A 27,901-nucleotide genomic window follows, 5' to 3' on the forward strand; every position below is an offset into this window, starting at 1 on the left:
TTCCTGTTTACACGTCAGGTGCACTCATTGGTAAAAACCACATCACCTAGATTAGAGAGGGCTGTGGGATAAAACACATAAATTCACCTCATGTTGAATTTGCATTTGAAGGCATGGGATCAAGCTCAACAATATCTTCAATATCTTCTCTCATCTTCCTGGTGTACAGAAGGTTTTTGGCTTCTGACCTTCATCGGTATCTTAAAATCCAGACTTCAGAAATGCAGTCTGAGGATGGGGGAGTCTGTTTATACTAGCAGGGAAATTTGGAAATTAAACAGAACGGAAGGAGCCGCATGGTTTGAAACACGGGAGTTATGAAGATGTAATTACATTGGCTGTAAAACACTTGGGTATAGGGATTAGACCTAAACCAGATAATGCCTTTGCTATGCTATGCACTCTGCTTCAGAGGAAAATAGGGCAAAATGGATTGAAGTTATTTGGTGGAACATCATTCCTCATCACCAGAGAGCAAACTCAAATCTGCAAATAGATACATGAAAGGCGTTTTCCTCTTGATTTGATTTTGCTGTCTGCCGCTGGATTTTTTATTTTGACGTTCATTAATGAATGCTGATTGATTGTGACGTGTGCAGTGTTGGAATCAGATTAAGAACGTTAACATGAGTTCTGTCCTCAGAAGTAAACAGCAGAGGGCGCAAGAATCATCTATTTCCACGTACCTCACCACTACATCACAATGGTCTGGCCTGGATAAATTGGATTGTAACTTTCCCCCCATCATTCAGGTTGATGTGCCGTTTTCTTTTCCAGAATATGTATAAAAATGACTTTGGAAATAAAGTAAATGACTGCATCCACTGATTTAATGCTCTACATTAAATTGACCAAGTTGACTTGAGACAGTAGACAAGCTATTCATGTGTGTGGATGAAGGGAACTGATAGCCTACTGTAATATCTGTAATCTTAAAATATAGGCTAGGCCAGGATAGGAATTTTCCCCTAAAACACCAACTGGGTTTTCCCCAATCATAGCAGGGTCATCTAACTGAAAATGTCGTGGTCAGTTTACTAGCTACCTCGCTGCGAGTCATGTTTTCACAAGAAAATGCTTTTGGCAGTTTCAACAAGTTGTTCCCCCAACTCTCCCCTGCCAGTCCGGGCGTAATTGTTTTGGGAAGCGGGGCTGTGACGCCGCTCTATTTGATGACATCACACAGTCAGTCACCCAGTTGGACCGCCGAGCGCTGCTGGACTCAGTGAGGAACTTGGCGGAGCGCAGAGAGCAACACTTCATTATATGCAAAGCACTATCTGGGGGAAATATTCACCTGTGCGGCGCCAAGACTAATTCGGAAGGATTTTAATTCATTTTAACAGACTCCGTTTTAAAGGCGCAGTAAAGGACACTTGAAACGAGTATCTTTCTCGGACCCCTGGTTTGTCCTGTAGCCTAATAAGTTTTACCGGGAGAGAGTCAGGTCTTAGACAGAAATTGTTTTTATTCCCTTTGAAAGTCGTTGGTTAGATTTTACATTTTCGGAGAGACTGTGCGTGCCCGGTTTCATAAAGAGGACCATAATCACCATGGCGAGACATGACGCTCGAAATTGGCATGACTGCACAAAAATGATCGGACTGCTCATCGTAGTCACGTCGATATTTATGCACGGTAAGAAATTGTTACTTGGATAACTTATCTGTCTACAACTCATCATTTCATTTCAGCATTTCGTTTCTTCTCTGAGCTCAAAAAAGAGAGAGGAAATAAATTTGTCCACCTGTCAGGGCGGGTGACAGGAGTAGAGAATTGGCCAGGTGATTCCTCACTGGCGAGGTTTCGAGCTTTGACCCATGAAAAATGTAAGCGTTGTAGTTGGACTTTGTTAAAAACATTTATGGGGGAGATGAGAGAGTTGAAATTATCTCTTGGAATGCATTTTTTATCAGGTATTTGGTCACGCATTATTTGTCTCGGTCCGTGACCCGAGTTTCGGTGACTCAACGCCATGTTTGGATTTTCTAAGGTGTGGCTCTCTCGAGCAAGGTGTTTTTTTCCCAGGTGCCTTCCGGGCAAATAGTAGAGTCCTTCTGTCTTAATACTGAGTCACTGCTCCAGCCTGTCCTTGGTACTCACTCCCTGAAGCCACGCTTCTCCTTCGATTCCTTAACGTCCCCCTGCTCCTTTTCTTTCCTCTAGCCGCACATCATCCTCTATTAGTTCCAGTTCACTTGAGAGAAATGGGGATGGAAACAACTCTTAATGTAGCCTACACTGTGAGCAACAGGGTGTAGCAACAAAAACTTCATTATTTACGCACATGAAAAAAACGTTTAACTACGCTGGCTTAATTCAGTATCAACTTGGTCTAGCCTATGTAAATTTGGCTTGCTTGTTCACTGCAAATATTTTGAACCACTCCCATGTATGCCTCCATTTAGTGCTGAAGACCTTCTAGTATTACTTTAACAGGCCACTCTGCCTCTACGGCTACCTCTTATACAGGTGAATTATTTAGGTGTTTTCCATTCGGCTCGAACTCAGGTGTAGCCTACAGGTAGTCTGCACGCAGCTCCTGAGACTTGCCCCGAAATGAGAGAAAACATTCCTGAAATGGATTTAACCTATTACCATATGAATGTGTGTAGCCCGAAACCAGTTCAACATTGTCTCTGCTTTCTCGCTGGGCCTGTTTGTTTTGTGCTGTAATTAGGGCAAGTATGTAGGACTAGAGCTAACTTCCTGGCATAGCAACAGTATAGGTCTTTAGGACTATACAGTAGCCAGCTACAGTTGATTGTGGTGTTGTTGTTCATCACAGCCTATAAACACATTCACTCTCTTCTGACTTATTCATGCAGTGGACCTTTTATGCCCGATTCCATTTTACAGAGCATGAAGTGCTCTTAAGGGAGGGAGAAAAAGTGGGGAAAACAAAACAAAGGATTTTGCATATTTATGAGCAAGGAAAACGCACACTTAACCCGTAGAAATAAACACACTGGTCATATTTTTGTTTCATTTACATTATTTTTTTCAAAGTGAACCTCTGGCCTCCTTTTGGGCACAGTTTTAGCTGTCACTGCTCTGAGACCGAACACCTAGTAAACTTTTCACTCCTACTTTGCATCTTTAGTTTCCCATTACCTCTGAAACTACGACAACAACCACTGCCACCTTCCATACTAGGTCTGAGAGTGTAGAAGTGGTTTTAATTCTCCACACAATGTTCAGTTTAATATGGCCCAGCTTTAATGTCAAAATTCAACATTGAGTTTGAAGGGTTTTTAATTAAGGTAGGCTTCTGTAGTGATATATATAAATGGAGGCTTCTAGGTGGGGGTCTGGTTTAAGCTCTGAAATTACACTGTAATTTCCCCCCCCTAATCAAGGTTGTGAGCGGCCAATATTTGGGTCAGAAAAGCTTGTCTGATTACCATGGAGATGTTTTTATTGAAAGAGGGTTGGGCTTATAGGGGGGCAGTGGAAGGGGGGGTGGGGGTGCATGTGGCTGTAGCAGCATTGTCTTTATGGCTGAGTAAGCTGCATGCGTGCAGGGGGTGGCTGGCTGGCTGGCTGCCTGAGAAACTGGTGGGCATGCGGGGTCAGGGCCGGGGGAGGGAGCGCCTTAGTTTTCCGCTCGCATAGAATAGAAGGCAATGCTAGTTTTCTTTACCTTGGTGCAACATCCAGCAAAGCTACTTGAGATGCTCTTGATGGCTCTCGTCAGTTGCAAGGAAACAGGTGGCTATTCGGGAGCCTGGTGCAGCGCATGGATTGTGGCGCAAGGAGTCTCAGGATCCTAAACTGGGACCAACTGATTCAGACAGCCCCCCCCCCCCCCACACACACACACACACACACACCCACACACACACACACACACACACACCCCCACCCTCCCCATTTCCCCCGCCACTACTTGAAACCACCTCCCTCCCCCGCCATCCCTCACTCCCTCCCCCACCCACCCCTCCCGCCCAGTACATACAGGGGCCTTGTTCTCTTGTCTTTTATTTTCTGCTATCGTTCATGCGCTCCTGTCCGGTGCTTTTGTTTGAGCGACGTTAGTCATTGGTTTATTCAAATGGCCTCCCTCCCCCCAGCCTCCCTTTGGCCTCAAGGCCATGCTGTTTATGTCAGTGTGACTGTGAGGGGGACGCAGAGGAAGAAAAGACAGACAGAAAAGGAACGACAACAGTTTTAGATTTGATCTCTCAGTGTCGTTGTGGGTTTCCCCGTGAATTTATTTTCTGTAGGTTCTATGCTGCAATGCCTTAACGACTGATGTAGACATGTGAAACGGATGGAGTGGGGTTTTTTGGCAACCAGCAGAAACTCTACTTGTACAATAACTGTAACCATTCCCGTCGACATACAAAGGTTCTGTGAACAATGTCATCTTGCCAAGCCTGGAACCATTCATCATTACCAGCAGAGAGGCAACATTACACTCTGTCTATTAAGAGGAATCTAATTGATGGCTCATGAGAAGAGTAGTCTTTTTTCCCCCAATAAAAGAAGGAAAAACTAAGTCCTTAGTATCTCATTAGTCCCATGGCAGTAGAGCGAGGGGTTTCGGGCTTGGTGTGGTTTTTGTGTTAATGGTTGTCGAGGGTAGGTCCTATCATTATGTAAATGAGCTGTCCTAGCCCCTTCGCACCCGCCCTGTAAATGTCAGAAGGATTTTTGAAAAGGTCAGGTGTGTGTCTGTGTCTGTGTGTGTGTGTGTGTGTGTGTGTGTGTGTGTGTGTGTGTTAGAAAGTCTTGCTGTCTGGTTGTGCCTAGATTCATCATTGGCCTTGACATGCGTTGGCTGACACACAATCGTGCGCACACACACACACACACACACACACACACTCTTACTTAGGGGCCTGCCTGTTTAAATGACAGATCGATAGCCCTCCCCTTATAATCACCAGTAAGCATTAGTTGATTCAGACATAAAAGTGTGTTTGAATTTACGGCCTAATGGAGACGTGAGAGTGATACCAAGTGAGTGTGTCTATCTGGACGCTGTGCGGCAATTGTGGCCCCATTAACACAGAATAACTGAATGATACAATGTCAAATATTTGGCATTTCAACAAATGAGCCTAATGATTTAGTCAGATTTGTATTATTACCTTTTATTTGACCAGGTAGGTCATTGAAAATAAATTATTTCAGCCTAGTAGAAATATTTAATGGCTGCACAGAGATAGAGTGCCTCTTATCCAGCAGTACACCAGCAATGGACAGAAAGCTCTTTAATAGATGTATTGAAAACATTTCAGCTGCAGACAGTTTTCATTTTTAAAAACATTTGGCATGGATGCCATATTGATTAAATAATTCTGGTCCTCAGCGTTTCAGCAGCTTTCAGTGTTTTAGACATAGAGAAATATTGATGAAAGATGTTCAATGTAATTATCTCGCTCTGTAGACTTTTCATTACCAACAGGCAGAAACACAAAGGATACATCAGGTTATTGTTGACTTGGCAAATATTATTAGAAAGGATGGATGGATCTGGAGAGAAGGGGGTCGATGAGCACCAGTCGCTGCATCTTGTTGCATTTTAAGAAGCGCTGGTATTGGATCTAGAAGACAGTTGAGTACATATATACACACACACACCCACAGCTGGTGATGAATGAGGGCAGTAACCTGAGGCTGCGCTGTAAGTCAGATGACATTCCAATAATAGGGAGTAGCCGTCACGTTGCAGGATGAGAATGCGTGTGTGTTACTGTTTCCTTCAGGAAGTGGTGTGTGTCATCCTCATCACCAACCCTGCTATCTCCCACAGACATCGGATCTGAGGCCATCCTTTTTTATCTCTCCCTGCTCATTTAACTGGCTCCCTCCTTTTTAAAGTATGCTTTTCCTGTAGTCACAAGTAATGATAGTGGCTTTCCTAATAACGGAGCCGAAACCGACAGCTCCGCGGCAGCTCTATTTCCATGTCGAAGTTTCCCTCACTGCCCTCCGCCTACATGTGCATGCTGAGTGAATGGCGGCCCACGGTGAGGTCACACTGAGAGCACCCCACGGGGATGTTTGTGTTTGGCTCCGAGGGATGCCAGATTGCTGGAGTCAGTCCCATCTAATCCAAAGGAAAATGAGTAGAAATCCCTCCTCTTGGAAGGAATGCCAAATGTCATTAACATGAATAGGGCAGCTGAGGGGTTTCCAAAAACACAACCATGCAGGGGTCGATGATGTTCCTGGCAGACGTCTTGGCTTAAGCTGCTATCTTCAACAAATCTGCAAACACAAACAGACACACTGATATTAGTTCACTGCAAGAGACACATTCCATTATGTACTCCGCACTCCCACATGTTTGCAGATAATGGAGAATTTGCGCCAGCAGCTCATCGTTCTTGTATGAAAAATGCCATAAGGTGTGCGGCAAAGTTTCTAGTCGCTTAGTCACACGCACACTCCCACATCATTAGTTAGATACCTTCTGCTCAAACCGCGTCTCCCTATGTCTAACAAACCCCAGATGGGTTTTCGGGGGATGCGATGTAAAACGTGGCTGTAGGTCAGACCCATTCCAGCTCAGCCAATTCTCAGAGTGAATGGCAATTCCAGATGAACACCCATTGAAAAGCAGCCAAACTCTTTAAAATAAAATCCTCTTAATTGACTAGACTTGGGAGATGTGTTTTCCCTGTGACCCCGGTGTAGTAACAGAACTGAGGAGGAGCAGCGGGGGAGGAGTGGGGTGGTGAAGGGTGGGGAGAGAATGACGACATTTTCAAATTCCACACTACGGCATCTTGGCAGAGGGGATAAAGGAGGATTTGGAAGACTGCGTGAGGGAGTGAACCAGGGAGGCCAAGAATTATCAGCTCATTTGTAATTTAGTCGCACCGCCCTCCCCCTATTTTTTCTCCCTCTCTCTTTAACATTCATGAGACACATTTTTAATAGTGAAAGAGCCGTCCATTGTGGACGATAATGGACTGATTGAACTAACCTTTCTCTTTTTTTATTGTTACCTGACCTGCACCCTCTCTCTGTCATCTTTCTCTTCTTTCTTCTGTCTTTCTCACACACTTTATTTCTGAAATCCTCCCTATAGTGTACTCAGCAGATCGCTGTGGAACTAAGCACGGAGGCCCTTGACAATGTCCTCAGCATGTCTACATACACACACACACACACACACACACACACACACACACACACACACACACACACACACAGCAGCTCATTAGCAGTCACCTTAATGTGTCTAAATGTAGTGTGTGAGGTGGAAGGGCAGTGGTTTGCGTTATTGATCCGTTATTGACTGTTGAATGATGCAGTGCCCTTATGTGTTATTGAAAACATTTAGGGCCCGCTCTGTCGGCATGACAGCACCATGAAACATCTCTCTCTCTCCCTTTCTCTCTCTCTCTCCTTCTCCCTCTCTCCTAATCCCTCTCTGTGTCCTCTCCACTCCCAGTCTGTAAAATGTCAAGCTGGTTTCACTGTTACTACCGCTACTGCGCCTTTCTTCACGCCCTCTGCTCCTTTTATCAATATGTGCTACCACCAACATTATGGCTTGTCTTGTCCATTTTCGTTATCCAATTGCACACCTATGCTTTCCTATTAACACACACACACACACACACGCACACACACGTGCACACGTACGCACACAGACACTGCATCTTCGTCACATCTGACTTTGGCAAGGTCATGTCAAATTCACACTTATCAGAGGCAGTGGACAGGCTGGCTAGGGGAGGAAATTGAATTTGGTGTGACAGGGCCCTGTCAGGTCTCTGGGAGCTAGATATGGAGTCATGCTCCCCAAAACCTTCTGCACACACCCAAGTGCTTTCAGTTCAATCGACTTTCTTCTTGTTCCTCACGCTTATCTAAGGGACAGGCCAAAATTATAAGCCGTAATATAATGAAAACGTATTCTTACATAGATATCATCTCTGAAATATGAGATAAGAAAACAAAATTCACCATAGCCAAGTGAGATAATGCACAAACGCCTTTATTTTTCCTAAAGCCACATTGAAACTGAATCTTTCAGAAAACAAGCAGCACTGTTTTGATCAGTGCTACAATGCTATCCAGCCACTGATATCAGCATTATCAACTTTAAAAATGTGCTGGCACTCTATGCTAACACACACACAAACAAACAAACAAACGATCCTCTTGTTAGTCCCCAGAGCCTTGAATGGCAGAACCGTTTAAATTCTCTCTTGAAGCAGCCACCACAATAAGACGAACTGGAGGCAGCAGGTTTGCTCTGTTATCAACTCAGTGTTTTGTCAACAGGGCTTGCCAACTGTTTGTTTGGTGTGGCTCCTCTGGGAACTCAAGTTTCCCTGAGTAGAAACTGTTTGTCTCATTCATCTCTTCAGCTGATTAGTCCAGCTTTGCCCCCCCCCCCCCCCCCCCCCCCCCCACACACACACACACACACACTGTCCATCTCTCTTGCATTTGCGTCTCTACCTTGCTTCCATCCTTCCTTTCATCCCTCCACTGCCTTCTCCCTCTCTCTTTCTCTGTTTACTTCCTATCCTAATGCTCTAACTTTCTCCACTCGGTAATTTGGTCCTTCTAATTGATCCATCTGCTCGGCAAACTGCTGTCTCTTACTGTATCTCTCTCTCTCTTTCCTCCTCTCATCCCTTTCTTTGTTCTTCTTCTTCTCTTTCCTTAGTCATCAATCCCTCGTTCCTCCTTCTGTAATTGGAATGTCTGTGGCCCTCCTCTATCCTCTTACTCTCCCTTTCCCCTTAATCTCTCTCCTCTCTCTCTCTCTCTCTCTCTCTCTCTCTCTCTCTCTCTCTTCTCTCTCTCTCTCTCTCTCTCTCTCTCTCTCTCTCTCCACCTCCCCTCCTCCCCCCTGTCCCACCGTCCAATTCCCCAGTTGTCTCTTCCACCTATGTCAAGCCCAGAGTTTCTCTTTAAGCCTATCCAAACTGCCTGTGCCACTTCCCCTCTCCCACTCTCATTTGCTCCCTCTGTCTCTCGCTCTACTTTTCTCCCATTCCTCCTTAACAGCCCCCCCCTCCCTACAGACATTTGTATTGCAGGCATCTGTACCTTCCTACCTCCCCTAACGAGGTCTTGTTTCTTTTTTCTCCTACACATCAATCATTCTCTCTCTGTCTCTCCCTCTCTCTCTCACTCACTTTCTACCTCTCTCTCTTTCTCCTCTAATGGCCCTCCGCAACTCCTCCCACTCCACCCTGGTGGGCATTTCTTTGAAGGTTAAGTTGCAGTGACAGTGCAACAGTGTTTCACCCCACCCACCCCTCCCCCCAGCCATCTCACCCTCCTCCTCTCCTCCGTCTCCCTCACCCAGGCTGCGGAATGACACTCGTCCACCACCCTTACACCACCTCTACATGCAAACACATGTGCACACACACACACACACACACACACACACACACACACAATTCGCAGGAATCTTGAATCACTGATTACACAGGGAAGAAAACAGGAAGTGGGAGTGATGGAACAAAGTGAACCAGGAGAGTGAGCTAAGGAGGGAGGTAAGAAGTGGAAAGGGAGACAGATGTGGGATTTTTTTTTTTAATAAGAGCTAACCTGTCGTGCGGAGCTGGGATCGGGCACACACTGTCCACACCCCTGCTGCTAGATGCTGTCACACTCGCCTCCCCCACAGGCAGTGACAAGGTCAGGAAGATAGCTTGACTCGTCTAACAAGAAATCTCACAGAAAAGTGGAAATGAGATTATATTTGATGAGTTTATTCCCAAAACACTAAATATCCATTTTGGGGTAAAAAGACCTTTTCCTGAACTTTAGCTTCTAGCATATCTTAGTAAAAGAGTCTGTAAAAGTGTTACCAACCAGCAGCTGAAGTGTACAGTGCTTTTAACGTATCCTTTAGAATATTGCATAATTATAGTATTTAGTTTTGTGCTATTTATAATTTTGTAAACAAGGTCACTTTTATTTTTAAATGGTGCATATCTTACTGTGGAATGAAAGTCTTTCTGTCGACCCTGTCATATCAGTTTTGATACCGCTGCATATTACACTCGCATAGAAGAACGTTCAACAGCAGCAACCTTGAGTTATTTTGTTTAGTCCAGACAGTCTGCTGGCTGCTGGTCGAGAGAACGATACTCTTGGTGTTATAGCAACAGACACACTATTGTTCTCAGGCCTCAAGCTTTTAGACCCTCCTCTTCCTCTTCGCCTTCCTCGCCTCCCTTCTGACTCTCCCCCTGCTGTTCCCGCAGTCCAGGTGAGCCAACAGAGACCATTTGAAAAGGCCGTCTATTGTCCCCTCCTCTCCCCCCTTCCCTTCCCTCCCCCCCTCTCTGCCCTCCGCACCACACCTGTATCAATGGACAGACCTGCCTTTGAGTCGTCCCCCTGGAGGGAAAGTGGCTTTGTAAGAAGAGATGATTGTGTGGTGCTCTCGTGAAATGGAAGCCGATTGAGGGGCTTTTTTTGGTTGTTTGGATTAACCATTGTGTTTCAGTGACAACTTTTAACAGTTTTCTTTCTCCTCAAAGTGCATTTGTGTGGAGAGTGTCACAATATGCGTCTGACGTCTTCCAGTTCCTGTCCTGTACGTATGTTTGCACTGTGCATGTATCATGCACATGCTCATTACTTGGCTGCTTGCTGCTTTGGCTTGCTATCGTGGCCTCTTTAGGAAGAGCTTGGGGGGAGGGGATGAGAGAGGAGAGAAGGAAACAGAGAAGGAAAGAGAGAAGGAGAGCGCGAGAGAGAATATCTCCTGTGCTGACTCGTGCTTGTCAGCAAAGCCCCCTGGGTGCGTGCTCTCTCCCTCAGGTTGCTGGGAGCATCTCCTGATTCCTGCTCCGTTTTAAAAGCTTTTAAAGGAAACACTTTCCTCCTTCCTCCTGTCCTCCCTCTCTTCCCACTTTCCTCCTCTCTCCACAAGCTTGCGGCTGATTCGTGCACCAGTGATTCATGAATTCATCTCTGGCACGGCACAGTCACTCCAGGGTGTGCGTTGTGTCTGTGCGTGCGTGTGTGTGTGTGTGTGCGCGGCGGTCTGAGCGACAGAAGAGGGCTGCAGGCTAGGGGGGAAAGGTAGAGTGGGGGAAAGAGAAGGGGAATGCGCTGTGATGCCAGCCGTGATTAGAGCTGTAGCACTCGCCGTTTAAACACACATTTAAATAGACACTGCCTGGGGAAGGAGAGAAAGAGGGGTGTGGTGGTGTGGTGGTGGTGGTGGTGTGGGGGGTGGTAGGGAGGAAGAGGAGGTGGTTCCTCTGCTGTGTAAACTAACACAAGCGTTCTCAATTGTTCTGGTTTTAAATAGAAGTCCCCCAGGCCCCACCTACCAACTTTCCCTTGTTCATTTGTTCTGGCAGTCTCCCTGTCTGTTTGTCTGTTTATCTCTCTCTCCTTTTCCCCACTCTCTCCCTCTCCCTTTCTTTTTTTTTCTTTTGACACAGAATTGCTTTATCTGGCATAGATTATTGATGTCCTCCGTAGATGTATTCCTACCCGCCACGCTCCCCCATCCTCCTTCTCTGCATTCTTTTACATGACTCCCCCCACTCTCTTGTGTCCTCTCATTTGGCCGTCATCCCTGTGCCAGTCAGTTCCCTTCCTCTCTTCCACTTTATCTCTCCTCCTCATTCCTTCCAGATGACTCTGTTTCTCCTGTCTGTACCCGGCTCCTTCCAGCCCATTGTGAGTTTGCTTCCTGCCCTCACTCGACGTGCTCTCTCTCTGCGCCTCCTCTTCGTTTTCCAACTGTTTCCTCCCACCGTCACTCTTCCTTTTCCTCCCTGGACCCGACTTGGCCTGCTTGTCTCAGGTTGGAGTGTCCTACTTTGATTTCCTCTCCTGCTCTGCTCTCCGCTCCTCCTCCTTTTTTTCCCTTTGTTTATTTACATAGAGAGGGATGTCAGGATGGATTGATGGATGGCGAGAGGTCATGGGTGACGGGATGTGAGCGATTGACGGGCCCTCCTGTCAGTCAAGAGACTACTTAAAGAATTGGCTTGTTCGTTATGGTAAAAAGGTCTTTTGTAGGTGCTAGGCTTGACAGCTATATTTAATGGTTATATTAACATATTCAGCTCTTAGTGCCCATACTTCTCTCAGCTGTTGTCCTTTTGTTACCTCAAGATCTAACATTATTTCCATAATGGCGACCTACAGGTTCTAACGAGCTAAAAGTAAACGATTCTTCAGATGTATATTGACATTTCAGAACATGGAACCTTTCCATCAATAGAGGCACTTCGCCGCACCACACGTCTGCCCTTTAAAAAGCCCGTCCCTTGTAGATGACATAATTATGTGGTGTCAAAGTGTGACAAGCTGAGCTTAGCTGCATTAGAAGAATTAATATGCACAGCGTAGGAGGGAGCCTGTCCATGATCTTCTAATGCTTATAGCCACTTAATCTGTGCTGCTCATCTTTGGGAGCCATCACACCATGGAGCAAGTTAACTCCGATGCCATCAAGGCTAATGGTAGGCTATCTTTGTTTCCAATAGTTGGCATTAGTGCTCATATAATCAGCATCAGAATTGCGTTCATTCGTCAATTATAGTGAAAGCACTTTAATTTTGACTTGGTCAGCTGATGCCGAGTCTAGGGTTACCCTGACATTGGTCTTAAATTAAACATTGGATATTGGCTGTCAGTGTCATCCACCTTTTTGATATGATGCAGTGAGTTCAATTACAAATTTGGTGTATAATTCAATATTGCACAGGTTGTCTATGGGAAGTCCTTAATCTGAGTTGATTTTAATGTAACATTTTGATTGCATTCCACACAAATACACATTATTATTAAAATTATTGTTACAATTATTATCCTCGGTTTCAATGGAGAGTTTTAGTGTCTCGTGGTCTTGGCTAAATGTGGTTTCAGAGACTTTCCCACTCTGCTGAAAATATAATTATGGGGGAAACGGTGAATAATGTTTTTAGAATATTTTGACATGCATAAAGTGGAATTATACAGTGCAAGATGTACAGTTAGACCAACTAAACTCTTAATTCAGTGTCGGTGTAAATTCACCTGGTAGCAGCATTGGATTTAATAGTAGCAGTGTAGGAGTGGAGCTGAAGTCCAGTAGTGCAGCTGCCCTCTGTACCATATATCATAACAAAAAGTACAGGTCAGCACAATGAGAGTAGCTTGAGATATTACAGAACACACAGCTTGAGATATTATAGAAGTACTCTTACTGAGGTGATAAGGTGTTCGTAGTAGTGGAGTTTGACAAAAGTGCAGTTTAAACTTTGCTACAGCGTTGTTTTAAGCATGGTTACGAACAGTGGCATCATGGATTTTTTAATTTATTTTTGTTTGTGAGCTGTAGCCACAATGGTCAGGTAGTAAGAGCAACCATGCACTGAGAGCAACACCCTTTGTTTAATACAGTATCTGAGACATATGTGTTAGTATATAGTATTAGTATTACTGATTGGACTTTGTTTTCAAAATTAAAGTTAGTGAGTCATAACACTGCGGATACTGGGGGTAACCAGTATTGACAGGGGCATGCGTGCTAAAAAGTGGAGACATCCTATTCAAGTGAAATACCGCTCGGAGGACTTGCTGACAGATCGGAAGCGTGGGTCAGTCTAGCGCCAAATCATTAGATCACCTAGCAGCCGACAAACCCCATTCACGCTGAATCTGTAATGGCAGAAGGGACAGGAGAAACGGGGTTGCAGAGAACATGCGAAAAAGACGGGATAGAGCCGGATGAGAGGGGGAAGAGGCAAGTGCAGGCCACGCTGTTGGAGGTAAATGTGTCTTGGCAGTAGCTAAAGGAGAAAAGGGAGAAAAAGAGTGAGAGCGCGATGGCGGGAGGAGAGAGGAGCCTGTTACTGAACCATCAGTGGCGGTAATGAGACACAGGTGCAGCCTGTGGAACCACATAGCCTGTCAGAGAGGAAGAGAGGAGGAGGATGGAGGGGGGATAGAGAGTGGAGTAGTGTAGAGGGAACAAGAGGGAAGAGTTAATGCAACATTTCACTTTGATAGAACATTATCACGTATTAGCATGCGCAGCCCCATAGGAGTTCATGAACAATCACCCACAAACATTAGCTACCCTCAGGATGTGTCGTTACTCTGGGCGCACAGGCTTTTTCTGTCTCTCCATTTGTTTATATCCATTTTGAGACCCTAGTATTAAATATCATACATCTAACGCATTAAAAAAACAAATATAGGAAGCCTGTGTAGGCTTGTCACGATCACACAGCTCTTAAATGTGTTGTGATCATGGTCAAAACTTGTGCGCTGCATGTAAAGGAACCATGACAATTAACCACATGTTGTACTAATAGCATTTTGCTTGTAATTTACAATGGACACAGAAAAAGCATTTTATCACGGTGTGTATTGGTTTGCATTAGTATGATTTATAGACTTGGTTTTCAAATTTATGGTAATGAGTGAAGAGCCAGGGAAAAGCTGCCAACTAATGTCAGCAGTTGACTGTTTGTTAACTTCTCTGTGGGCATGCCTTCTGAAAACAAGAAGACGTGCTATTAAATTGAAATGTTGCCTCAGAATTGGTTAGCAGGAAGAAGGATGCAATGCGGAAAGGGTGAGGGGAGTGAGGAGGGAATGTAAGGTGACAGGTTGAGAGAGAGGAAAAGAGGCTGATCATTAGAAGAGGAAAGGGCACAAGCTGCAGAGGAAGAGGAGGTGTTGAGACAGTGTTGGAGGTATAGAATCAGAAGTGTGTGTGAGTGAGGATGTGAGCAGCACATACACACCCACTGCCGCAGGCAAGGCGAGGTGCTTACTGTTGCTGCTATCCTTCTTTTTCTGAGCCAAGTTCGAGAACAGTTAAAGGCGAGAACCAGATGGAGGGCTTGGAAAGGCAGGAATGCCCACAGTAAACAAGTGTGTGTGCGGGTGTGCGTGTTGTAGAGGGAGAGACCGGAGAGCAGGTGCACAGCAAGTGCGTGTGGGTGCATGGCTTGTTTGAGCGTTGGACTTCAGAGAGAATAAGAGAATGGCCTTTGTATTCAGGCCGTACTGAATGAGTAAATATTTTGGAACGGCATGCTGTGTCGGTTGATTGTTCTCTTAGGCAGCAGGGGTGACGATGGAGGAGGGAGAGATAAGAGGAAAAGAGATGGAGAGCTAAAGAGAGCTGCAAACCGGCAGCTATGTTTATCCCACCATGCAGAGATGGGAACACAATCTGAGCTTTGTCCTAAGCCTAGCCTAACTTAGCTTTAGAGCTAGCTGTGAGAGCGCAGAGAGAGAAGTTAGCATAAACTGCTTTGCTCTTTCCCCTTCATTTGCTGCCAAATGACATCGCTTACTCTGCTACAGGGTCGCCCTCACTGCCAGTGGCTGCTATCATGAATGAACAATGTGTACTTCTCATGGTCCCTACTTCTCCTCAGGGTGCTTCTCCACAGGCCGAAAGTGTACACTATAGCACATGAAACTAGGTGTAAGATGATACTCACACTGGGGCAGGCTTGTTAGAGGTGTGTTTGATGTGGCTCATATTCTACCATGGGAACATGGTGTGAGCAAGAATAAACACCTGAAACACACACACACACACACCCCAACACAAACACACTTGCTACAGTGTGACCTCTCACCGCCCCCATAGCGTTGTATGTATTTTTTGCTATTGTGTTAGGACAGGGCGGCTCCAGTAGGGAACGAGGGATAAGAGGGGTCATTCATTCATCTCACATCTCTCTCTCACTCACACACACATACACACACACACACACACACACACACACACACACACACACACACACACACACACACACACACACACACACACACACACACCTCCCCCACAGGCCTTTCATCTTTACTCTCACAGGCTTCTCTTGTTCTGTCAGTCTCGCTGAAGAGAAAGAGGGAGAGGAAGGATGTAAGGGAGGGAAGGAGGGAGCGAGACGAGGGGGGGACGGGTGGAATGAGGGAGGAGGAGAAGGACAACAAGTGATTCTAGATTCCTGCACCCTGCTAAACCACCTACCGGTATCCCAACCCCACCCCACCCCCCTATGTTTTGGGAAAGAGTAACAGGTTGCTGAAGCGCTCCCTTCGTTTTGTGTACTACAGTCTCCATTTCCTCTTTTACCGCCCTCCATCTCTTTAATTGTGTCTCTCTCTCCTTCCCTCATCTTCTCTGTGCCTCACCCTTGCCCCTTGCTCTCTCTCCCTCTCCCCCTCCCACTCCTCCTCTGTCCATCCCTCGCTCTCCCTGGGGCTTGCCTCAGTGGGTCGGTTCCAGTCTGTCTGTTTGCTGATGACTCCACTTGGAGCAGATGTGATGCTCAGCAGCTGTTGCTCTGCTCTGCAGCATTCCCCCTCTATCCACATCTCTCCATATCTCTCTCTCTCTCTCTCTCTCTCTCTCTCTCTCTCTCTCTCTCTCTCTCTCTCTCTCTCTCTCTCTCTCTCTCTCTCTCTCTCTCTCTCTCTCTCTCTCTCTCTCTCTCTCTCTCTCTCTCTCTCTCCTCTCCTCTCCTCTCTTCTCATGTTCTTATTTACCTCCATGTGTTTTGCACCCTGCACTGCCTTTGTTTACCTCCAAAATTCGATTTTCATTTTACTTTTCCCTTTTCCCATTTCTTCCTCCCCGCCACCCTCCCTCCTCACCACCTTTGTTTCACTTCTCTAGCCTTCCAAGCTCTTAACTTTCAAAGCATATTGGGATTTTTGCCATAACCCTGGGTGTAGTGTGTGCGGATTCTCTGCATGTTTGTCTGGCAACACACAGAGAATCCACAGTAAGCGCCTTGTACTGTAATTGCTAATGTGAAAGAGACTAATAACTGTCACACTGTAGTCACATGAAATGAATTCTGGCCATTGATGGCAGTTAAGCAGAAGGGAGAGGGGTTTACTATGGTCCGTCCACAAATCTGATCAAATGGGAGAAATGTGAATGATTGTGTGTGTGCCCATCAGTTTGTTTGTGTGTGTGTGTGTGTGTGTCGGTTTGTTTATCCTCCATATGACAGAATTTTGTTCAAAGCCTGAGCTAGAAATAGAACGCCTATGTTTAGCTTGATGTTAAGATGTATAGAGCCGAAGTGGGGCTTGATGTAGGTAGGCTGGAATACTTGGAGAATGATCAAGTGGGTTTTATTTAGGCTAGCTCCCATCAGTGTCCCGGGCTTCCTAGGATAGACTCATTAGAATCTTTATTGGCTCTCTCTCGCTGTCCATTTGTTCGTCCCTTCTCTCTCTCTCTCTGAGGCAGTGGCTGGCTGGTGAACTGAGCATCCTCTGACAGGTGCCCTCTCATCTGAGATTAGAGGAGAAGAGGGCGAGAGGGAGAGGAATTGAGAGCGGGGGGGGGGGGCACGTCACTTTGATGGCTTTAGCCCAGAGAAATCTGGCTCTGGACAGGCATGTGGTTGTGTCTGTGCGGCGGGGCGCACGTGTGAGCGTGTGCATACATGTGCACGCGTGCCACATCTGTAATTGGATGCTGCAGCCGCCGCCGTGCTCACGGATCGTCCTCTGATCTTGTGGAAATCTGGGATCAGCGTGGCAGATCCGCTGCTAATCAGCACCCGGTGCCTGCGCCCGGGTACGTCGACGTGTGCTCTGCTCTGGAGCCTGGAATATCACTGCGCTCAGGATTTAATCGCTCTTGAAATCCCTTAATGGGAACTGTAACATGCAGTCTAATTTGAGGATGCTGAGATAAAACTTGTGTGTGCGGTTGTGACAGTGAGAGGCTGTGTGGGTGTTTGCGGTGTTTGCTGTGTACATGACTGAAAGGACGATAAGAGAGATATCGAGCGCCGCTTTGCTCCTGCGCTCTCAGATGATAAGATTACCAGAAGTCCAGATCACTGTTGGCTCTCATTGCACTTTACCCTCTCTGGTTTCTCTCTCTTTGACCGGTGAGTATTCATGGCTGTATACGGTACAGCGTCATCGGGAAATTCATAAGGGGGAATCATCACTCATTCCTGGTTCCCCTTTGAGGACTGCGCTAATTAGCCGGCGTCTGTGATTAGCTGGCTTGCGTTTGATCTGCCTCATGCTCTCCCTCTCTGTCGAAAGGCTGCTTGCCTGTGCCGCAAGTCGGTTGTGAGGTGCCACACACACACACACACACACACACACACAGACTCACAAACAGACACACAAATACATACAGAGCAGCAGATTTTTCTCTGCCTTTGGGTGACACTACAGGTGGCCTTAGATACACAGTATCACACACAAACAGACACACACACACACGTGCGCGTCAGTAGAAAGAGTACAGGAGTTAATATTTTACTCCCGCATACCAGGAATCATGTTTACTTTCACTTAGAGAGTTTCAGTCTGTCAATGAAATTCCCCTAAAAGACCAGACATTACACTATGCTTACTAAGGCAGCACTAAGGCAGGGCGTGGGTGGCTAACCGAGAAGTGGATTTACTTAACTTAACCCCGAGTGATTACAGCGGAAGATGGGAGAATTATGGATGTAATTAAATTTGTACAAATCCCCCTTTGCTCCCCCTTTGCATTAGATCTCAATAGCAAAGCACAGTGGGGGATATCCAGACTGCGCTGAAAATGACACAAATAGCAACAATTCTCTAGTGCGTGACAGAGCACTGTCTAATTACACAGACGCTGTGATATTGAAGGGCCTGCCTGTCCTTGAAGCTGGCCACTGGAGCATGGCAGGGCCATCTCTGTCTATTCATACCCCCATCTATCTAACCCTCACTTCCCAATCCTCTATCTGTCACTCTATCTTAAGGGGGTAGACAGTAAACAAAGCCAGCTCCTACCAAATGTAATGACAGGCTGACGGGGGACGGGTCCAGCAGTGTGTGTGTGTGTGTTTTGTAGTGCTCCCCTTATCTCTGAGAAGTGGCTTCTTTGTAATTATCTGAGAGTCAGATCAGAGTGGGATCACTGACTGCCAAGCCATTTATAGGCTATAGGCGCAGACTTTCTCAGAGACATCCACCACTATCACTTTACCATGACTGCAGCCATGCAGCCAGACCGCCACATCTTCTCATTGTCTGTTTTTTTTTGTTGTCATAATGACTGGAGGGGATATATCAAGTTCTCAGCATCTCCCCCTCTCATCTGTCTCTTTGAGCTGTATGTCTGACTGTCTGTGTATTAGTTGTTCACTCATCTACTTATCCATCCATCCCTCCCTCCCTCCCTCGGCATCAAAACAATACACCATGTTCCCAAGGCAAGTTGTCATAGTGACTGTTGTACAGAGAATAATCAAAGTCGATCTTCCTATTCAGTCGAGAGCGAAGGGATGGAGGGAGGGCCATAGATGGCTTGCATCTCTTTGCACTACATCCTCAACCGCCCCAATTGTTTTATACCTTTCTACTTCAGTGTGCCTGATTGAAACCACAGTCCCTGTTCTCTTTCTCTCTCCCTTTCTTTCTGTCTTTAATCCCCTCCCTCCTCGGTATCACCTTTCCCCTCCTCCTGTGTGGGAGAGCTGATAGGAGGTGTGTGTGTGTTGAAGTGCAAGGTTTCATCTAACCTGCCTCCTATTGAGACATGAGACAATGGCCCGTTCACCTCCACCCTCGCAGCTCACCGCAAAAACCTGCAGGAGGGAAACGCAAACGCATACAATGCAACTGTTACAATACACAAAGCATGGACTATTTCCCTCTTTGCCATTTTTATTGCTCCAGTTATCTATTATCTTCCACCTCTATCCTTTTGTTCTCTTTTCCCACTTCTTACCTGCCAGATGCACCTTGTTTACTTCTTGTTGCTGTCTTTCCACCCCAGTGTCTCTCTTATCTGTCTTGATGATAAAAGGGCTCTCATTCCAAAATGTGTTGCTTCCAAAAATGCCACCTGATCTTCATAGTTCGATATTTCAGAAATAGAAGTGATTATATCACCTATCTATATGCAAAATAAATCACATATCACCTATCCACATGCTCAATAAATAATATCATATTCTTACTATTTACTATGTCTGTAGTGTTCTATTAATTTCAGTCATAATTCATAGTGAGGTTTACTCTTATGCTAGCACTCACTTTGCAAGAGTAGACACAGTATTTTTTTTTCTCTTTTTCTTTTCCTTTTTTGTATGGTGGGTGTCTCATTTTGGAACAGAACTCATGTGTTTCCTGCCTTTCCCTGTTGTTTTTCTCTCACATGTCTTTCTCGGCAGCCTTCTTCTCCATGTTCCTACACAGACTTGTCATCAGTAATTCATTCCAGCTGGTTGCTGGGTGATGTGATGGAGACAATCATCACTTTATCATAATATTGGTGCACTCCTCCCTGTTTGTTTTTTTTTGGTGCCTGACCTTCTGTCTTCCATATGGCTAGCATTGATTTGGTAGCATGCCGTGTGATCCTCCCTGACAGATTGACTGCACTAATAGCCTTCTCAGTCATATCACAGTCCTGCATTTTAATCTTTTAATGTGGAATATAAATTGGATTGCTCTGTCACCCCTTCGATTGCGGACGCGCTGCATGCTGACAGCGCTGTTGACCAATGGGCTCGTCAGTAGAGGTTTGAGTGGCAGCCCTGACACAGTGGGAAGAGCAGCTGGGAAATGAAGCCCCCAAGGTGAAGTAAAGGTGAATGCTTGCGACGAGAGGCCTGGCAACACAGCTGTGTTTGGGTCCGGGGGTGGGGTTGTCATGGAATTCCTCTCACTTTAACAGGCGGCTCGGTTTTAATTCGGGGAGAGGATCACACCCAGCCTGAAATATCCTCTCTGACACCTCGGTAGACTCTCACATCCAAGTGTTGTTAGGCAGGCGAAAATAGGACGCATAATCACATTATGTTAACAAGTGACATACACAAGAGACATACATGCGCAGGGACGGATGCACGCACACACACACACAAACTGATGGATGAGACAGACAGACAGAGACACACACACACAAATACACACACACACAAACAAGGAGAGAAACAGGCGCAAAGACTGAGAGATACAGACACAGACACACAAACACACACACACACACACACACTTATGCACACAGAGCCTTGGAAGTTTGCAGAAGTACCTGGCACCTGTCTCCAGCTGTGACTTCCTCTGATCCTTTAACTCTATAATTCATGACCATGTCCGTTTCCGAAGTGAGTTGCTGCTAGACCCTTAGATGCTCACACACATACACACACACACCAACACACACACACACACACACACACACACACACACAGTCATCCAAGGTGCCATGTCTGAAGAGGGTTTTTTTTTTGGCTTACCGCTAGACCTGATAAAGAGGTGCAAGACCAGGCATGAATAATGGGGGATAGATAAAGCTGTTTCCTAGACACTGACCCCAGATCTGTCTGGAGAGTGTTTGCCCAGTGCCTCAAATTAACATTTTGGGCTTGCACACTGGCCCTAGATCTGACTGCATGGTCACCTGGTAGCCAAAGCCAATATCTCATGCAGGGCCAGAATAATCTGCCGAGTAGAATTAACATGAGGAGGGATGGCACACGGGGGGCGAGACTGAGGAAGTCAGACAGAAAAAAGAACTAGCTGAATGAAAAAAAAAGTAGTAAAGGAAGACCAGAATGAGCTAGAGGGATAAAAAGGATTTATTCCAAAATGAAAAGACAGGACTATGGCAGGGGGAGGAAAAAAAGAAAGTGAGCGATGCTGAGAGAAGGCGAGAGCGGTGGAGGTAGAATGATGTGCAGGGCCCTAGCAGACAAAGCAGAGCCGGGAGCCGCAGGGGAGCTGGGTGTCTGTCAGCCATCCAGCCAGTAAGTTATTCAGTCACTTATTCAGTGGGTTGGAGCGGCAGCAGTAGCCAGGCAGTGGAGGCAGCAGGCAGTAGTTATTTGTTTGGCTCAGGAGAGCAGTGTCCTCTCTGTCCACAGTAAACTGCCCGTTACAAGCGAGGCTTTACTGGCCCTAAACGGGCCCACTGCCAGGTGACAACAACCAGTACCGTAAAACTGTGCATTTGTGCTCTGGCCTTGGTCATTTGCTTTTTTGTGTTTTCCAGCTTTATACACTTCTGAAACTGTTGCTGTATTTCTTTATGTCCCTGAGACTGGTTTCTCTCTCTGTCTCTCTCTCTCTCTCTCTCTCTCTATGACCCTGCCTCTCCCTCTGTCTGTCTCTCCCTCTATGACCCTGTCTCTCTCTGTCTCTCTCAATTCAATTTCAATCAGCTTTATGGGCATGACAAGTAATACTTATGTTGCCAATGCCTTTGACTCTGTCTCTCTCTCTCTGTGACCCTGTCTGTCTCTCTCTCTCTATGGCCCTGTCTCTCTCTCTGCCTGTCTGTGCCTCTCTATCTCTCTGTCCTGGGTCAGGTATAGTGTAGATGTTGGTGTTTATCAATAATGAAGAGATGAGAGGAGGAGGAGAGGAGCGCAGTACTCTCATTCTCACCAGGGGATGAATTATTCACCCCGTGGAGAGGAGTGCCTCTGCACCCTGTGTGTGTGTGTGTGTGTGTGTGTGTGTATATGTGTTTCTGTGACTAACTGTCCAAATGTGGTTATGCATTACTGAGGCTTTTACCTCCAGTTGTACATGTGTGAATGTTTTGTCTCAACATTACCACACATCCTATTTTGATGACTGCGCAGGTCACTTTTATCTGTTATGCATGGTTTTCCCTTACCTTGCAAGTACTAAATGATTGAATATGTTGCATAGCATGTTGTTGGTTGCAGGGTATATCATGTTGGCAAAGTACAGTACAGTATGTTGCAGTAGGACAGAGGGAGATACTACTTGGAGCTCATGTATGTGTGATGGAATGCCCCAGTTTTCAAAGTTCATTCAAACAAACAGAATTCCTATTTCAGATCTCCTTGACTGACTGAACCTGCTAGACCTGAATTATACTCTGGTATGTACATAGCTGAGAGCGGGAGAGAGAGGAGTGAGTGAGTGAGTGAGGGAGGGAGGGGGGGGCGAGAGAGTGAGAGAAGTCCACAGAGATGCATGGGCTATTGTGTATGTAATTTCCTGTCAGGGTCCCTGCAGTTAAATGGCTGGGAGATCCCATTGTGAATTCTTCTGCTTTGCCAGTTTCCTCTTGCTCTCAGACTCATGCATACTGTATAGACTTCAGTCCCACAGTAAGACTAAGGTCATGGTCCAGCTTTGGTTGCAGTGGTTTGGTTCTTTTCAAGCTAAAGCAAGTGTGGAGAATATAAAATGGTAGGAAGGATTTTTTTTAAATTTCCTGCTGGGCCTTTTTTCATTTCGACGGTATACTCTGTATGTAATTGGCAAATGTTTATTGTTGCTAATCATCGTCGGCTCACTCCTAGGGCATATTTATTAGGAACTAAATAGGAATATGCATCAGTATACACATGCATGCACACACGCACACATACACACCTCCCTGTGCAGATTTCTCCTCCAGCTGTTCATCTCTCATTGGCACTTTGAAGCCTATTCATGTCTGCCTTCGTCCCTCCCTCCATCCCTCTCTTCCTCCTTCACTCCCCTTCTGTTCCATTTCATGCGTTTCAGCCTCTGTTCCTCATTTCTGCCGACTGGGTCTGACTCTCGCTCTCTTTCCACATTTCTGTTTTCAGAGTCAGTTATCAAATATTTCGTCATGTCACTGTGAACAAAGTGAAATGTAGCACTCCGCTTCTTCTCACAACACCTTTTTTTCTCCTGCTCCTGTTGCATCATAGAGGTTAGCTTTTTACCTCCCATCTCCTGCACGCAACCTCGCTGTAACACCACTCCCTTTTTTTTTCCACCTGTTTTTCTTTTTCCACAGTTCTCAGTCAATAGAACCTCCATTGTGGTTTTTGAGCGCAAATCTCATGCGGCGACCTCAGAGCGTTTGAAGCATGCTCCTTTATCAGACCTGGGCGTTATCGACTCGAGTCCTCTCACTAGTCGAGGCATGAATGGGTTATAATAGGATGTCATTGGAGAAGTCCATAATGCGCAGTGGTTACTTCTAAATGTAGCTTTTCTATGTACTATTGATTGGCCCCTGATGGAGAGCCCAGTGGAAAGGTCAATGAGAAGACGAGCCACATCTCAAGTCTTCATTTCCGAGTTTTATTCTTGGCTTGTCAAACTGCCTCGCCTGTCAAAGCTAAGCTGCGTTCCCGCTCTGCTCCCTGCTTACCAAACTATCCACGTCCGCATGTGCGTGTGCACGTGCAGTGAATGCGCGTTCATTGTGAGTATGCGTGCCTCTGTGTGCCGCGACCGTGAGTGTGTGTGTGTGTGTGTGTGTGTGTGTGTGAAGGTCAGAAGAACTAGTGCTGCAACAGTGTCGGGTAGCAGCAGCAGACGGCAGCTTCAGGTTGGTGCTGTTCCAGACTCTGGCTGATAATGACCATTAGTATAGTCTAGGAGCAGTGTGGATATGACACACCGTCACACAGCAGAGACACTGTTGAAATTTGGCTCGGGAACTAAAGGGGTTGGACAAAATCAATGGAAACGCCACACCGGAAAGGGCTCTTAACTTGGAAGTAACTAAATCACAATTTCAAAGGCAGCTACACAGGCGAGTCATATCAAGTTGAATGCCAAATAGCAGTGTGTGTCAGCTTTAATAGTGGTCTGACCATCACCACTTTTATATGAGAGTTTTGAAAGGAGCATTAGGCAATTAACAGAGTTTCAATGAGGACAAATACTCTGTACTTAAATTCCAGCTGCATCCGCCACAAAAATTATTTAATTTGGCAGTGGGAACAGTATTGAAAATCAACAATCAGCATGCCAAACACAGACCAACTGCATTGGCAAAGAGGAACAGTGATCACAAGCAGTATAGTTACAAAACACCACAAAACTACAGTCTTGACAAAAATTGTACATCGGGAGCTTCACAAAGTTGGTATTTATGGCAAGGCGGTCACTCAGAAACCGCTTGTATCCAAGGCCAGTGCACGAAGATGCATAAACTGGTGTATTGAGCAAATGAACTGGACCTTTGATGTCACTCTGGTGTTCACAGAATCATTTTTCAAACGCCTTCCATGGCCTCCCCAGTCACCAGATCAAACATGACTGTAAGTTAATGGGAAGTTGTGGAGCGCAGAGTGCATTTGCAGATTTCCACCCCCAATTTCTTTCTTTCTTCTTCTTCTAATGGTCCAAAAGACACACACTTCTTGCTTTTCTGCAGTCTGACCAAAATGGAGCTTGCAGTATCTGGGAAAATCTCATTTCATTGCCTTGCAAGTGCCACCTTTGGGTCTAAACTCACCGCGTCAAGACGTCAAGTTTGAAAGGTGGGCTGGGAATCATTCTAATTTCCAAGTAAGAGAAAGATTATGTTTGTAGAAGAATAGTTGGAGAGCGCAGCGAAATGCAGACAGAAACAGATTCCATCAGGACAGCATAGTGATCCTCCACCCTGCACTCCATATTGTCTGTATCAAAGCTATTATTCTCCTGCAGTGGAGAGGGAGGGCACGACAATAACAACAACAAGATAATAATGGAAATGGCGACATTCGCACCGACCTGGAAGAATAATGAAAGCCCAGAATCCTTATTACTACACCCTTGAGACAGCAGTAAGCTGGAAAGGCCAAAGGAAAACACACTCACATCCTCTCTCGCTCTCTCTCTGTCACCCTCTTTCTGTCTCGGTCTCTCACCCACTCACTCAGTCACACACACACACACACACACACACACTTTGGATGACTAGGAAGTAATCTGCAAGAACATGGGCTGCGCTGAAGCTTCATTCTTGCCCACCTGACAGTGCATAACCACCAGGCTGATGAAATGGGAGAGAGTCAGTGAGCTCTGAAGGCCATTAGATATTTTAGGTGATGGCCTGCTCTCCCTGTCCCCTGACGTTGTGCTTTTCTCCACTGTAGTGGGGATCAGGCAGAGGACATGAATGCCATTAGCCGTCAGAGTCAGCCAGTCAGGCAGCAAGGCAGGCGGGCACAGCCTGATAAGCGTATGTTCATTTTATAAGCCACGGCTGGCTCAAATGGGCCGCAGAGAAAATTAGGATTTTGATTTTTGACTCGCTCCCTCATGCTCGTTCGCGCTCTCTTTCTCTCGTTCTCTCCCTCTCTATTCTCAGCCACAGCCCTCCTTTTCTCTCAAGGTCAGGTGCGGAGTCTACCTTTCCTCTCATCCGCTGCTCCACACCTCCCTCTCTTCTCCCCTCATCTGCCTCTCCTCGCTCTGTTTCCCTCTACCTGAACCCCCCCCCCCCCCTTCCTCCCCTCTCCATTTTTAGTTTCTCCCCCCGCCTCTTGTTGGTCTCTCTTTTTCTCTCTCTCTCTCCTTTTATTTCCCTCTCTTCTAAATGTCTCCCTCTCTTGTCCCTCAGCTGTCTCGTATTAACCTTGTTTATTGCTTATCCTCTCTCCCCTTCTCAAGATCCTCCTCTGTCTCTGTCTCTCTTCTCTCTCACCACACTCTCTCCTTCGCTCCCTCTTTCATTCTCTATTCCTGGCACCGCTCTCCTTCACACCCTTTCATCCCCACTTTCCATACACTTCCCCCTCCTCTGCTCTCGTCCTCCATCACTTTGGCATTCCCAGGCTGTCTCTCGTCTCCTCCTTTCATCCTTCCATCCTCCCAGTGCACTTCCTCCCCTCCTTCCTTCCTGATTCGTTTTCCTCTTCACAGAGGAATGGTGGGAAATATGGAAATGTCAGTGTGACCAGGCAGGAGATCAGAGAGGACTGTGTTAATATGGCAGGGCTGTCGCGGCGCCATCAGCATAATGTATGTGTGTGTGTATGTGTAAGTGTGCATGTGTGCACATCGTGTGGGAGTTAAAAACATAATGATGGGTGACAGTACTTAGGATGTTGACATCTGACTTACATTGATGTGCTACTTTGGGATGCCGAAGAGGGGAGTGTGTGTGTGTGCATGCGTGCGTATGTGTTTGTTTGTCTGTGTGTTTGTGGGCGTTTCTGGTGTGTCACCTGCAGGCAGCAAAGCTACTGTAAAGTAGAGCAGCCGTGACACAAGGCTTCTGTTCTCTCTCTCCTCCCCTCCAACCCTCTCTTTCTCTCCTTCTGTCTCTCTCCCTCTCTCCCTCTGTCGCTCTTCCTCTCCACTCACTCCTACTCTTGAACCATCTTTTATTCTTTAATTCCCTGAGTTCCTATCTCCCCCCGCCTCCTTTCTCTCTCTCTTCTGTTTAATATGACCAATGCTCTCTAAATATTTATAGCGACAATTACTATTTCAATTGCAGCCTTGCCTCAGCACTTCACTAAGTCGGTTGTGTCTGTGTACACGCACACGCACACACTGGCTTATACTTTCCGCGTCTGCCATTCTAATGAGAGTCAGACTTCAGGGCTGGAGTTTGGGGACTCAGAGAGGAGGGGTGCGTGTATGTCTGTGTATGTCTTTGTGTGTAATATTCATTTCCCTGGGGCTGTGTAGAGTCTCATAAGGCCAGCCTGTCTCTCATCTGGGCTTAGGCAGGAGTTGACCTGGGCTGGCTCTCCTCTTATTGCCTCTGAATGACAGACAGCAGGCAAGGCTTTGTTCTGCCCCTGTGTGTGTGTGTGTGTGTGTGTGTGAGTGGACACACAGGTCGGTGCGTGCATGCATGCATGTGTCTGCGTGAGTGTGCACACGCATGCATGTGTGCACACAAGCGAGATGTAAGGTGGCATAGCTGTCAATACGGCCCTGTGTAATGATCTGTGGCATACAAGGTTGACTCAATCCATACTCCCAATCAAGACAAGTAATCTAGGGTTTCAATAACCCCTCATCCCCTTTTCCATTCCTCCGCTACATCCTTCACTCACCAGAGCCTGGCTCCCGGTCCCCGAGCTAATCTGTAGTTAGCCGGACTAGCTCAGGTAGATTGAAGAGGGGCTGTAGCTTGATCTTCACCAAATGCCCCAGACATTTGAAAGATCACAGGCCAGGAGCTCTACAATAAAGCAGGCGTCAGATCTCTGTGTGTGTCTGTGTGTCTCTGTGTGTGTGTGTGTGTGTGTGTGTGTGTGTGTGTGCGCATGCGTGT

The 27,901-nt window shown here is 46.3% G+C and overlaps 1 protein-coding gene across 1 annotated transcript in view; it reads left to right on the plus strand.

The window, feature by feature from the left end:
* The first annotated feature begins 1,235 nt into the window (after positions 1 to 1,235).
* LOC139644547 (poliovirus receptor homolog) overlaps positions 1,236 to 27,901 on the plus strand; it is a 42,799-nt gene continuing 16,133 nt past the window's right edge. Inside the window, exon 1 of the mRNA XM_071519941.1 lies at positions 1,236 to 1,638. Coding sequence (XP_071376042.1) covers positions 1,554 to 1,638 — 85 coding nt within the window. The 5' untranslated portion in view covers positions 1,236 to 1,553. The remainder of the gene's footprint in view (positions 1,639 to 27,901) is intronic.

The sequence above is a fragment of the Centroberyx affinis genome, unplaced genomic scaffold (assembly GCF_046629955.1).
Source record: "Centroberyx affinis isolate AG114_WGS23_722 - 3 ecotype Tasmania unplaced genomic scaffold, CSIRO-AGI_Caff_v1 ptg000751l_1, whole genome shotgun sequence".
NCBI lineage: Eukaryota > Metazoa > Chordata > Actinopteri > Beryciformes > Berycidae > Centroberyx > Centroberyx affinis.